At 47.4% G+C, this 14,111-nt stretch overlaps 1 protein-coding gene across 6 annotated transcripts in view; it reads right to left on the bottom strand.

Annotated features, from left to right (window-relative positions):
* The window catches only part of LOC142564614 (bromodomain-containing protein 7-like), a 118,401-nt gene that overhangs the window by 64,808 nt on the left and 39,482 nt on the right, over window positions 1-14,111 (bottom strand). For all 6 annotated transcript variants that reach the window (XR_012824628.1, XR_012824629.1, XR_012824631.1 and 3 more), the window contains exons 10-12: window positions 10,727-10,862; window positions 6,452-6,560; window positions 996-1,317 (exon numbers count right to left, since the gene is read on the bottom strand). Coding sequence is in view for 3 of the 6 variants with exons in the window: in XM_075675694.1 (XP_075531809.1) it covers window positions 996-1,317; window positions 6,452-6,560; window positions 10,727-10,862 (567 nt within the window). In the remaining 3 variants the exon portion in view is untranslated. The remainder of the gene's footprint in view (window positions 1-995; window positions 1,318-6,451; window positions 6,561-10,726; window positions 10,863-14,111) is intronic.

The following is a 14,111-nucleotide window of genomic DNA, read 5'->3' on the forward strand; positions in this document are numbered from 1 at the left end:
CTTAAAACAGTGCCGACCAGCAAGGTTAATGCTCATCTCATCCAGCACATATGTAACATCACCCATCAGGACTACGCATTACAGTGCAATGCGCTAAGACACAATAGTATTTCACGATGAGAATACAAATAACCGTAGTTGTATATAATCACGCCACTCAAGTAAAAGGGTGCATCTTACATAGACTTTTGTTAATTAACAGTAGGCTTTTGTTAATCTTAGCAGACTTTTGTTAATTCGACTCTGGATAAAATCAATATTTCGATGAAATTTCAATTGACAATAAGTTCATTAATCACCTAAATTCAGCAATTAATTTTGTTGGTCAAATTAATGATGCAAATGTTGTAATTGTGGAATTAAGAACAGCGAGTGCACAAGACGTGTCACTTAAATAGGAGTCTGAAGACTAGCATTAGTTAAGATGTTAGTCGTCGGCTATTTCAGTCCCCAGTTACTACATATAACTGATGGGTCAGCGCTCATACATTTTTATAGGCCACAACGTTTGTAGAATAATTCAAATTAGACTGGTCAGCACAATGTGCTTGACCAAAATGCGACCCCACTGGATGTAGGGCCAGTATAATGTAGCAATTCCTTCTGCTTGGTTCTGTGCCACTCTTAACACCCACCATTCACAGCTCATCGATCACGCTGATAACATGGGTGGGGCACTGCTCACACCACTGATGAAGCACGACAAGGAATGGCACTGGCATCGAATGGTTACATTATCCCAGCCCTGGACCCACTACAAGGTCCAGGGTGATGTGAGGAAATAAATGGACTTCAAGATGGAATTCAAGACAAGGACGTAGTAAGAGACACGGACAAGCACTGGTCCATCTGGTCCATGTCACGGACCAGCTGCATTACATCACTTGCAGAGCCGTTTCTCACCTCATTCTGCTGTCGCAGCAAACTTTACAAACATGTATCAATGAATATCACCAACTCACGACATGCATACACTATACATTTCTTGCATGTACCTGTATGGTGCAGGTGGTCATGACGATCGTGGTGCTCATGATGATCATGACGCTCATGGTGATCATGATGTTCATGGACTTCATGGGGATCTCCATGCATAAGATCCCGTTCGGTAAAATTTTGCTGGACTGGTGCTTGGCTTGTATGGTTACTGTCCAGTACGGTTGAATCAGCTGTGAGATCGTTAAGTGCATAGAAGGAGTCGGGTGGCCTGAAATCACTATGCTTTGGTTCTGACGATTCCACTTCCATTTCTTCAACTTCAGTGTGATTTGTGAAGGATACAAGGTCCTTTTCCTCTGGCACTATGCCATTGCGATGCTGGAAAACAGAACATACGAAATAATTACTCCAATTTCATTCAATCCAAACATGGTTAAAAACAGTTGATGTGATAGACCATGTTGCATCACCAAATGCATCCAAGTAATTTTTCAGCACATAACAGACTGGATACATATAAAATTACGGTATCTCTGTTAAACATGGCAACATGTGAACTTACGATTTTAATACCTATGCAATATTTTTTTGCATCTACACGCATAACATACACATACTATGCATATCAATAAAGGAAACATAGTTAAATGCACAGCAGTACAGATACAGGTTATTTATTCAGCAACACAATATGGTGTCATGAACACGCCTGCCATCACTTGGGCCGTACGCGTCGCCAATGGCACCACTGTTGCCGTCAGGGGTATGTGCACTGCTCGCATAGGAATTGCTGGCCGCCAAGTTCTAGTCCTGTTCACCGTGCTGACCAGTTGCCCTCACAACCTAATCTTCGGGCTCTACTTTCTGACGACGCATTCTGCCCTCATTGACTGTTCCATCGGTACGCTGTGCCTCGAGCTTCTTCTTCTTTCAGACGTTTGCCCTGAACAACCGAACACCCTCTGCACTACAGCGTTTGTTCGCTTACCTCTAAAAGCCCTAACCTTCGTCGAATTGGCCTCAACAGCAACCGTGCCTGATGGAGACTATGTCGTCGCACCTATTCGTGATGTCCTCCTGGCGCACGACATCTCTGTGCCACGCTCCATTGTAACCCTTGCCGCTAATCGGATGTGTCTCCCAATTATCAATTTTGACTTGACGAAGCAAGTGTTTGCCTGAAGGCATAGCGGTGGCCATGCTCCAGTCAGTGACAGACGACCACGTCACTGCTTTTGCAGCCGACGCGTCTCCAGATCCTCCTGATTACCTGCAGGATGCCTTGAACCTCAACGGCCCATTACATCCCATGGTCGCTCTGGACCTCGCACCTGACCAAGCAGCCGCCCTATATTTCCTTTTGCTTTCCTACCAAGACATATTTGACACTGACAATCGACCACTTGGTCAGACGTCCCTTGTTAAGCATTGGATAAACACTGGTGATGCTCTTCCCATTCACCGCCGACGGTATCGCGTGCCCAAGGCAGAGCGGCAAGTTATTCAGCAGGAATTAAACAAGATGCTCGCCAGAGGCATTGTTGAGCCCTCGTCCAATCCTTGGGCATCGCCGGTCGTGCTCGTCAAAAAGAAAGATGGCACGTGGCGTTTCTGCATTGATTACCGCCAGCTAAACCGCATTACTAAAAAGGACGTTTACCCTTTATCACGAATCGACAACGCTCTTGATTGTCTTCATGGTGCCAAATTACTTTTCGTCCATCGACCTTCGATCTGGTTATTGGCAGATTTCCGTCGATGAGCAAGACCAAGGAAAGACCGCTTTCGTCACTCCAGATGGCCTCTACCAATTCAAGGTTATGCCGTTCGGTTTATGCAATGCCCCCGCCACGTTCGAACGGATGATCGACTCTCTGCTTCAAGGTTTCAAATGCTCAACTTGTCTTTGTTACCTCGACGATGTCCTAGTGTTTTCTCCTACATTTGAGATGCACCTTGAGCGCGTCGCAGCTATCTTTGACGTCTTCCGCAAGGCTGGGCTCCAATTAAAATAATCAAAGTGCCACTTCGGACGCCAACAGAATAAAGTGTTAGGCCATCTCGTCGATGCTTCCGGAGTACAACCCGACCTGGAGAAGGTTCGAGCAGTAACGGTTTTTCCTGTACCTCAGTCGGTCGAAGATGTCCGGGGTCTTGTGGGGCTCTGTTCTTATTTCCAACGGTTTGTGAAAGATTTCGCAGCAATCGCTTGACCACTCACTGAACTTCTGAAGAAATACATGCCTTTTACGTGGGGTTCCCCTCAGGCTGCCGCATTTTCACGCCTTATCACGATTCTCACCAATCCACCAGTCTTGGCTCACTTTGACCCGTCTGCACCTACAGAAGTCCGAACCGATGCCAGTGGTTATGGGACCGGCGCCATCTTATCACAACGTCAACACGGACATGAGTGCGTTATAGCCTATGCTAGCCAGCTCCTGACAACTGCAGAGCGCAACTATTCGATTACCGAGCGCGAATGTCTTGCTCTCATCTGGGCTGTTTCGAAGTTCCGGCCATATATATGTGGCAAGCCCTTGTCAGTAATCGCAGACCATCATGCGCTCTGTTGGCTTTAGTTGCTGAAGGATCCTACTGGCCGGCTCGGTCGTTGGGCCCTCTGACTGCAAGGATATCCCTATACAGTGACTTACAAGTAGGGATGCCAACACCAGGACGCAGATTGCCTCTCTCGCTACCCAGTCGAAGACGCGACCTCTACGTCTGATACTGACACCACCGCCTGTGTTCTCCCTGTTTTTCCACTGCTCCATGTGGCCGACGAGCAGCGCCGTGGCTCGTCCTTGCGTATCATCATTGACTGCCTAGAATCGTCACTTGCCAACAGTTCTCTTCACTTATTCACACTTCAAGATGGCGTACTCTTTTACTCCATTACTCCTAGTGATCCCTAACACCAGGACGCAGATTGCCTCTCTCGCTACCCAGTCGAAGACGCGACCTCTACGTCTGATACTGACACCGCCGCCTGTGTTCTCTCTGTTTTTCCACTGCTCCATGTGGCCGACGAGCAGCGCCGTGGCTCGTCCTTGCGTATCATCATTGACTGCCTAAATCGTCACTTGCCAACAGTTCTCTTCACTTATTCACACTTCAAGATGGCGTACTCTTTTACTCCATTACTCCTAGTGATCCCTAAACACCTTCGCTCGGCTGTTCTCCACAAACTTCACGACCCCCCCACTGCCGGTCATGTGGGTGTGTCACGTACCTACGACCGGAACCGCAGACGCTTCTTTTGGCCAAGGCTTGCTTGCTGCGTGTGAGAAATGCTAGCGACGCAAGACACTATCGACGCTCCCTGCTGGGTACCTTCAACCACTCGATATTCCCGCAGAACCATTCTTTCGGGTTGGTTTGGACTTACTTGGCCCTTTTCCTCTTTCTACCTCTGGGAACAGGTGGATCGCTGTGGCCACGGATTACGCCACGCGCTTCCTTCAAGCTGTGCCACAGATGTCGCCGAATTTCTTTTACTCGACATGATTTTATTACATGAAGCTCCGCGACAACTTCTCACAGACCATGGCCAGACATTCCTATCAAAAGTTATCGCAGACATCCTGCAGTCCTGTGCCACGAGGCACAAGCTATTCACATCATACCATCCGCAAACAAATGGCCTCACGGAGCATCTCAATTGCACTCTTACAGACATGCTCGCGAAATATGTCTCTTCAGACCACACTGACTGGAACCTTGCTCTACCGTTTGTCACATTTGCTTATAATTCCTCGCGCCACGACACAGGCGGTTATTCCCCATTTTTCCTTCTGTTCGGCCGAGAACCAGCACTGCCCCTCGACGCAACACTCCCTGTTCACGCAGCACCAACTAGTGAATATGCACCTGACGCCATCGCCCGCTGTGCCCACGCAAGGGAAACTGCCCATGACCGCCTTCTGAAATCCCAACAAAGCCAAAGGCATTTGTACTACCGGCGACACCGAGACGTGCACTTCCCGCCTGGTTCTTAAATGCTTCTATGGTCTCCATCGCGTTAGGTCGGCCTGTCAGAAAAACTGCTGTCTCGTTACACAGGCCCATACAGAGTGCTTCGTGCCATGACTCATCGCCCCTGACGCCCCATTTGCTTCCCAGTCCAGTGATATAGTGCACGTTACACGACTGAAGCATTATCAACCTCCCAGTGATGACATTTAGATGCTCCGGGACGTCGCTTCTGCTGCCGGGGGTAATGATACATGCATATTGCGTGCTTCTTGTGGCCAATGCATGTGGGCGCCCCGACGATGAAACGCTCTCTGGCTCTCAAGCTGTCGGCTAAACTGGCCAGCGCTGCAGTTACCTCTTGGATATATACTTTGTAAATAGTCTCCAGTCTTAATCCTTTGTTCGCTTAACAATATTGACATTTTTCATAAAAAAGCGCTGAAGACGAAGACGAAGTCAAAGGAACACATAAGACAGGACTGGCGCTCCTCCACCATGTCATGTTGTAGTGACGGTGACGAATGTAACTGATAAAAGCTTGAATTAAGAAATTTCACCCTTAATAGATAAGCGTTGCCTACAGGCACAAAAAAAAAAAAAAATCTTGCCGAAATTCAGTATTAAGTACGTTGTTTCTGGCATGCAGTGAGCGTCATTTGATGGCTTAGAGCAGGAACACAGGACAAAGAAGTTTAGCAAGCAACTTGCTTTCATTTGAAACAGTCAGACAGACCGATGCAAGATATCCAGCTGTACTGGTATCACACTACAGATGATGTGATGTGATGATGATGATGTGTGATGTGAAGCAAATTCAATGTACACCTATGGTTCACACATGACAAGAGCCATGTGTACAAGTTCCAAACTTGTTTTTTTAGGTGGCTTGGGTTGAAGCCCAGTTCCACTTTTCTGCCCTATGTTGCCCCCTATAACTAAGAAAGTGTCAAGAAAAAATTTCTTTTAATTAATTATGCTTAATATCAGCACATTTTGCACACTTAGGTGGAAAATTAACATTGTTTTCATGTTTTATGTAGTCTTTAAAAGGTGAACTCTGTATTGGGCAAACTAATGCCTAGAAAAAACAGCAACACACAAAGCTTGGCACTGGCCATACATGGTCCTTGCACCATTAAACTCTGCTTGTCAATTAATCATCAACACTGAAAGCACAATGATAGCAACAAGTACAGTCGTCGGCCGTCAAAATCTGATTTCGCGGGTCAAGTTAGTCTGCCCTCCCCCTATTTACATAAGACTCGGCACACATTTCAGAGCAATCGCTCGTGTTCGTCTACATTTGAGGCGTACAAGACCATTCACGCCACAAGCATAATCTGATTTGACATTCATTTGCTATAGAATCCATGAAAAAATTCAAGAATTTTCGATAGTCTTGCATCAATAATAACTTGATAACAATGATAATTTGGTAAAAATTGTCACTAGCAAAAAGGAAAATAATGTATGCGTGACATGTCTGTTTTATATTAACAATAAACCAACTAATCATTGGTAGACAAGCACTTACAGCTTCCAGAAGTTTTACAGTTTTTGAGTGCTCGCCAGATGTCAATACATCCAGAAGGTTGTCAACCATGTCCATGACATAATCACAATCCTTGGCAAAGCTGAGCAGACTGTTGAAGATGGAAGTAGAAATTCAGGATATTATTTATTGCAACAATGAAACTTCAAATGATAAGAATCTCAAAAACACAATGGTGCATACTTCAAGTAGAACCTTCATAAAAAATTGCCGTGGTTGAATGCGGTTAAACCAAGTTTGTCGAGCGATAGCTCGCTTTTGCTTGCTTTGGGAAAGGATGAGACCACTGGTTTACACAGATGTAACTTTGTTGTAACAGCAATTGCCTCATCTACAACTGCACCACAAGACAACACACAGACACTGCTCGACACCGTCAACACTCTTGGCACAAACGCGCAGTGAACTTGGCTGCAGCCAGTGCCTCTGGCGGTGGCGGCAAAGAAGACTGACCATGAGCTGCTGTTCATTTGACTCCACAACACATTAGGCAGGCTAAGTCCCAGTTTGACCTTGGCTGAGCTTGAAGGTCAGATTTATGGAACCAAGTATTTTCTGGGTTTTTACCTGGAGTAGTAGAGCTATTGCTCTAGAAAGCTCATATTAATGTGCAAGTATTTTTTGGCGAGCTCACCAGCGCTGTCACGCGAAAAGTGTAATGCCTTATATCTGCACAAAAATGCGTAATTTGCACAAAGTTAAAACATTTAATTGTTATGATAGTGTAAATGTAGATGACTGGTAGCTTTTAAGCGATAAGGAACAATTTAAAGAAAACAAAAACAATATACAAAGAGAATACCCATAGAGATACATAGGGCTCCTTAAACAACGCATGGGGAAGCTTTAGTAGGGGTGGAGGAGGAAATAACTTTATTGGGTCCTGAGGAACCCCTCCCCACCCATTCTTGGTTTAGTGGTCGGCAGGGGTCGCGGGCCGCACCCACGTTGGGACGGGAAGCCCGTGGGCCTCCGCCCTTTCGTGAGCCCTCTGGACGGCCTGGAGCTAGGTCTGGTGGTCGTCGCTTCGCAGGGCGTCCACCCAGTCTTCTTCTTTAGTGAACACGGTGCCGCTTAACGAGGAGCATTGCCAGAGCATGTGCGCTAGCGAGCAGTACGATTCGCCACAATCCGGACATTGCGGCTCTACTTCTGGTGAATAACGGCTCAGTCTGCCTCTCGAGGGGAACGAACCTGTCTGAAGCATTCTGAATATCGTTGACTGTGGTCTATTGAGTTTAGCGTGGGGGAGCGGGAAGGTTCTCCGACAGATGATAGTGCGTTGACGGTGAGCAGCGGGTATCGGTGCTCCCCTCCCTCCCCGCCACTTCGCTCGCCACGATCACCGCGGTGTGAGTCCTCGCGCGCGTGCGTGCACCAGCTCATTGGTGTTGAGAAATTCGGGGTGCACGTTGACCCCCATGTGGGCTGGAAACCATTTGACGATGTGATGACCCGCGGCTCCCTCGCTGCCGAGGACGGCCGCCGCTTCCTGCGATATCAAGCCCGAGGTGAATGCTCTGGCCGCCGATCGCGAATCTGTGTAGACGTAGGGACGTTCGGGGTCCCTCATTTCCATGGCTATTGCCACCTGTTCAGCCACTTCGGACGTTACCCACTTGACCGATGTTGCGTTAATTATCATACCATCCCAGCGTATAGAGATGGCCGTATACCGGTCACTGCGCCCGTACTGGGCCGCGTCTACAAATGCCGCCAGTGCTGGGCAGTTGGCGGTCGATTTCAGCAGTGCTCGGGCCCTCGCCTTTCGGCGCCCCTCGTTGAATTGCGGGTGGACGTTTCTCAGAAGCGGTTCTACCTTGAAAGTGCCCCTGACCGCCGCGCTGAGCGCAACCTTGCGTGCATTGCACTCTGCCTCTGCATTTATCCCTGCTTCTTCTAGGATGCGTCTGCCGGCCCTGGTGGTCGACAGCCGCAGGACCTGTGCCTTGGTCTGCGCTTCGACGATTTCTGATAGTGAATTGTGGACCCCTAACCGATCGAGCCGCTCCGTGCTTGTAGTGATCACAAGACCTAGCACCCTTTTGATGCTCTTGCGCATCAGTGTCTATCTTGGCCGCGTCTCCCTTGGTCCATTTTAGCGCCAAGGCTACGTAATTTACTTGACTCATGAGGAAGGCATGGTAAAGTCTGATGAGATTGCTCTCGCTGAACCCTCCCCTGCGGTTCATCACCCCGAGGATCAGCCGGAGCATGTTCTCCGTTTTTGACGTGAGTTTTGCGACAGTTTGCGTGTTACCGCCTTTAGCCTCAACTAGCAGCCCCAGGATTCTTACTGTGTCCACTCTGGGAATCGGCTGGCCTGCACTCGTGTGTAATTTGATCGGTATTTGATCGATCGGCGTCAAATTCCTCATGCCTTGTTTTCGAGGGCCTGTACAGCAACAGTTCCGATTTGCTGGGTGACAGACGGAGTCCCATTTCCTTCAGGTACGCTTCCGTTGTGTCCAGCGCCTCTTGAAGAGCTCGCTCGACTTCTGCATCGGACCCTCCCGGGCACCACACCGTAACGTCGTCTGCATACAGGGCGTGATTGACGCTGGTTATTCTCGTCAGGCGGTCCGAGAGCCCTTTCATTGCCAGATTGAATAATAGTGGGAAGAGCACCGCCTCTTGTGGGGTGCGTTACCCCCTTGACCGATGCTGCGTTAATTATTGTACCATCCCAGCGTATCGAGATGGCCATGTACCGGTCGCTGCACCCCGTACTGGGCCGCGTCTACAAATGCCGCCAGTCCCGGGCAGTTGGTGGTCGATTTCAGCAGTGCTCGGGCCCTCGCCTTTCGACGCCCCTCATTGAATTGCGGGTGGACGTTTCTTGGAAGCAGTTCTACCTTGAAAGTGCCCCTGACCGCCGCGCTGAGCACAACCTTGCGTGCGTTGCACTCTGCCTCTGCATTTATCCCTGCTTCTTCTAGGATGCGTCTGCTGGCCCTGGTGGTCGACAGTCGCACGACCTGTGCCTTGGTCTGCGCTTCGATGATTTCTGATAGTGAATTGTGGACCCCTAACCGATCAAGCCGCTCCGTGCTTGTAGTGATCGGAAGACCTAGCACCTTTTTTGTAAATGCAACCGCTGATCAGTTTTTTTCAATGCCAGCCTTTTTTGAGGATGCTTGACTATTCAAAAGTACCTTACAGGCCCCAGGGGGATCTTGAGTAAGGGGGACATCGTTGAACAAAAGAAAACAGAAAACCGATACATGAGAGCTAAAAATGTTTACAATAATAATGTGCTTGTAAAACAGTGTTACGAATAAAAACGGTAAAGCAATACAAAGAGTGGTCAGAAAAGGAATGAAAAGTACAGTTCATGGTAAAAGCGGCGCATCGCTCGCGCAAAATAACGCACATAGAGTGAGCACATAAAACAAGCAACAAAATTGAAAAGAAAAGGGAAAGACTAAGAAAGCCTACAGAAAGCGACAATTCAACCTGGCATACAGAACGCCGCATTGAAAAACATATGACACGTATATGACACGTATTATATGACATATGTACAGATGAATATATTTGTTATGATGAAAACTGCGAGTTCAGTAGTTGTCTGAATTTATCTTTACTCATTCGTGCAGCAGTAATTCAATAGCCTTCTTATTACAGTAACAGTGCCGCACACCATAGAACCAACATATTTCTGTTGTTATAACAATGACCCAAATTTTCGATGGTATGCAGTATATCACTTAATATTCAGAACAAAAACCCCATGCATGGTGTCGGATCCCAATGCATGTGCAAAGCCTAGCAGTCATATAATTGTAAAAAAGTCGACAAAGACACTCAAGACTGTTTACATGTGCGAATGCGAAAGCATTATGGTCTCTTTGGTGAAATCTTTAGTCAGCCAGATGGCTGCGACATGACATGTGCAATGATGCACGCACTAGGCACACCTTTAGTCAGCCCGAGCCGTGGAATTGCAGCGGCGCCGGGGAAGTGTGCTCGTCTTGCACCCTAGTGGGCCGGGTGACATTCCCACCCATACTGAAATGTAAAAAATTTTCTTTTCAAAGCCATTAACTTACTTTATTTACAGGAACCTCTCTGAGAAACGTGAAGCCAATCCGAGCTTTTTGACAAGTTTTTACTCTTTGCGGCGTCAGCCATTTTCAATACCATCCCACGGTCACGCTGCTGCCGCTGGATTTTTGCGTAATGAGGCATATAATGCTTACGCATTAGAAAAATTTTAATGTGGCTAAGTGGACATGAAGGCAACAGTGAAGGTACCTCTCAGCATACTGGACCCCAAGCTCATCGCCATATGTTGAGTACACAAGGTCAGACTCTTCCTTTGAGAGATTTGCAAATGTAGAATCATAGTGAGGTGCGTAAGTGCTGTAGGTCCCATAGTTGAGATAATTGACTGAAACAAAAGCATAATGAGATTAGCAGGCTTTAATAGGTAAACTCTTGCATAGTGATTGCCTTGAATTTGACACCCTTGAAGAGATGGCATAGCATATGATACATGGGCCAGCTGCTGCTAATACGTTCATATACAGGAGATCCCAGATGTATCAAACCCAGGCCTACCGAACTAACTACTGTAAAACACCCTTGTAAATCCCATGCGAAAGTATACAGTCGAACCTCGATATAACAAAGTTGTACTTGCAGCAAAAAACTTCTTTAGATCGTGAATTTTGTTAATTCGACATTTTAAACTTTTTGCATTAAAACAACTTCACAAATTCCCAAAGCATTTTGGCTGGATAATACCTTCTTAGTAAGCTTTCATAAACAAATCGCAAGACGGTTGGGCTATAATAGCGTGGTTAGGAGCGCCAGCGCGTGCAGTGCAGATCACACTGAGAGCAACGCATCGACATGGCTCACGACGTACGAGATTTGCATGTGTTGCGCCGTGCAGCGCCGTAAATTTTGGATGCAATGGCTGACTGTGCTTGGTGCCCACAGCCAGCACCCACAAATTAAAACAAAAGTGTAAAAACATATGAATATTGGTCCTAAGCCAAAAAAAAAAAAAGTCAGTTTCGCCAGAAAGGTGGAGCATTGATGGTGACAGCAAAGAGACTACATGAAGCAAGGTTCGAAGTTTTATTTATCAGTGTGACGCACGCGCACTCAGGCAACCATTAACAGATTTCACTCGATGACCATGACCTTGCAGTCACAACATGAGCGGGCGCTTTGTACTTTGTCTCAGAAACTTGAGATTACACGACTACCAAGACTAGACATGCGGAAAAACAAAATGCACGTGAAGCCACCATCCATTTCAGCTTGCTGAGGAAAGATTACCTCCATGATTGATATGGTGCATGGCCAGTGCACGGACACACGTGAGGAGAACAAGGGAGATAGGTGCATGTTCCTGCCCCCCCCCCCCTCACCTCCAGCATGCACTTGATCACATCACCATGCACATGACCTTGCAGTCACAACATGAGCGGGTGCTTTGTACTTTGTCTCAGAAACTTCAGATTACACGACCACCAAGACTAGACATGCGGGAAAAACAAAATGCACATGAAGCCCCCATCCATTTCGGCTTGCTGCAGAAAGATTACCTCCATGATTGACATGCGCATGGCCAGTGCACGGACACATGCGAGGAGAAAAAGGGAGATAGGTGCTGTTCCTGCCCCCCCCCCCCCTCACCCCCAGCATGCGCTTGATCACATCACCGTGCATTCACTCCCTTCCCATCCCTCTTGCACAGAAGGAATTGTCAGCTCTTGTGTTGTAGATTTACTAGCCACACAGGCTCCAATTACACGACTGAAATGGATTGAAATCGAAACTGTGTCACAAAGTTACTTTGTTTAATTGTGAAAAATAAATGCACGGTTTACAGTGCAATTAAGATTCGGAAATGAAAATAGTTTGTTACATCGCAATTTTCGTTGAATCGAGGTTTGACTGTAGTGCTGTTGTACACACCTATTGAACTCCTGTTCACTGGCAACTACAGCCGAATTTCGATAAGTTCAACTCGAAGGGGCCCGAAAATTTGTTCGAATTAAAAGGAGGACTTATTCTTGAAGTATTCGTTCACCATAGCATGATGCACGAACAATGCAAGTCGTGAAATATCATGGCGAGCAAGCACACAGTGAGTGAGGACCACGAAATCGCCCATGCCGACCAACGCTCGCTTCCCGATAATGGCAGAAAACGAAACTTCAGGGAGCAGGCTAAGCTGGTGCCAGGACGCGTGTTTCTATTAACGACCAACCCCAGCGCTCGACTGCTGCACCACCTGTACGTACTACGTTTTTAGGTACTTTTTCGCTGAAGTGCCACAGCATACACCCTAGATCCTTGTAGGTATATGGTTTTATGCCCCTGGCTGTGCCTGGGCGTGCAGTCCGCTCGGCTCAGCCCACATTCGCAGAAAATAGGCGGTGTAGGTAAATCTTAATTTTAAATGCGTAAGCATTTCTATGCTTACCCAACGAGAAAACCATCCCTCCATCCCTCTCGTAATAAGACGACCGCTTTCGAGATAATGCCCGCAGCAGCGAGCGAATTCGCCTTTGTGCTGCCTCTCGCTTCAACGCCAACAAAGCAGCGAGAACACAGCACTGACACTGCTGTCAGCACATACCTTACTCTGCCACTTTCGCAGATCGCTTTCAACATACGGGAGCACACGTCTCTTTAACAATGAGTAAGTAGGGAGAACATAGCGTGCGAAGCAATAAGCAGTCGACACTCGATCTTTGTGGGCATCGCAGATAGCTTTCAAGGTGTGGCACGTGCAGCGGTGCCATACAAAGCCGCCTCCTGAGTACGTTCATGGTTCATAATGGTTCGATGTGGATGGATAAGGCGCTCAAAATCGATAACGGCTTATAATGATCAGAACATCATCAATGCACCTGGCGCCTCCATCTGCAATACTTTGCTTGTGTCATCAATGCTTCTTGCGCCACTGTTGGCATGAGTTCGTGTTGCCACTGCACTGTCGTTAGTATTGACCTAATCAAGTTACATAACAGTGGTAATGACACTGGGCTATGTGGATATGAGCAAGTAGTGCAATGCTTGCGCATACTGACAACTCCCAGAGGAGTTTGTGTGCATTTTTTTTGCTCCAGGACGTTGCGCGATAGTTTGTTTAATATATGTCGTGTGTGGCGCCTGTGCCTTGCTACTGTCACGGCTGGAAAAGAAAGTGATATAAAGAAGGAAAGGACACTTGAATGCAGCTATGACATGGCTCATGGTGTGAGAAACCCTCCATGCCCTGCGATTATTCCAGCTTTTGTAGATCGAAGCGCCCCGCACACCAGGACCAACTTCTTATCACGTCCCTTTATCCCCTTATCCAGACTAAAAAACTTTGTCCAGTGTTACTTCAACTTCCGCAGGCAACTTATATTTCGAAACAGCCTAGGAGGCATGTTTTGAAATATATATTTTCTCTTAGCGGCAGCTGGCTGAGCAGATTGTGCACCCATGCATAACATCTGCCTAGCTCTATCAAATACCTAGAAGGATCTAAGGTGCTCGCCTTCACTCTTCGGGGGAAAAAGTACTAGAAACGTGGTACACGTGAGCGGAGCAGCAGTCAAGCATCGAGCTTGGGCGTAAAAAGAAACACGCCGCCGGCACGGAGGCATGTGCGTGCACAGAGGCCATTGAC

The sequence above is a fragment of the Dermacentor variabilis genome, chromosome 1 (assembly GCF_050947875.1).
Source record: "Dermacentor variabilis isolate Ectoservices chromosome 1, ASM5094787v1, whole genome shotgun sequence".
In the NCBI taxonomy this organism is placed as follows: Eukaryota; Metazoa; Arthropoda; class Arachnida; order Ixodida; family Ixodidae; genus Dermacentor; species Dermacentor variabilis.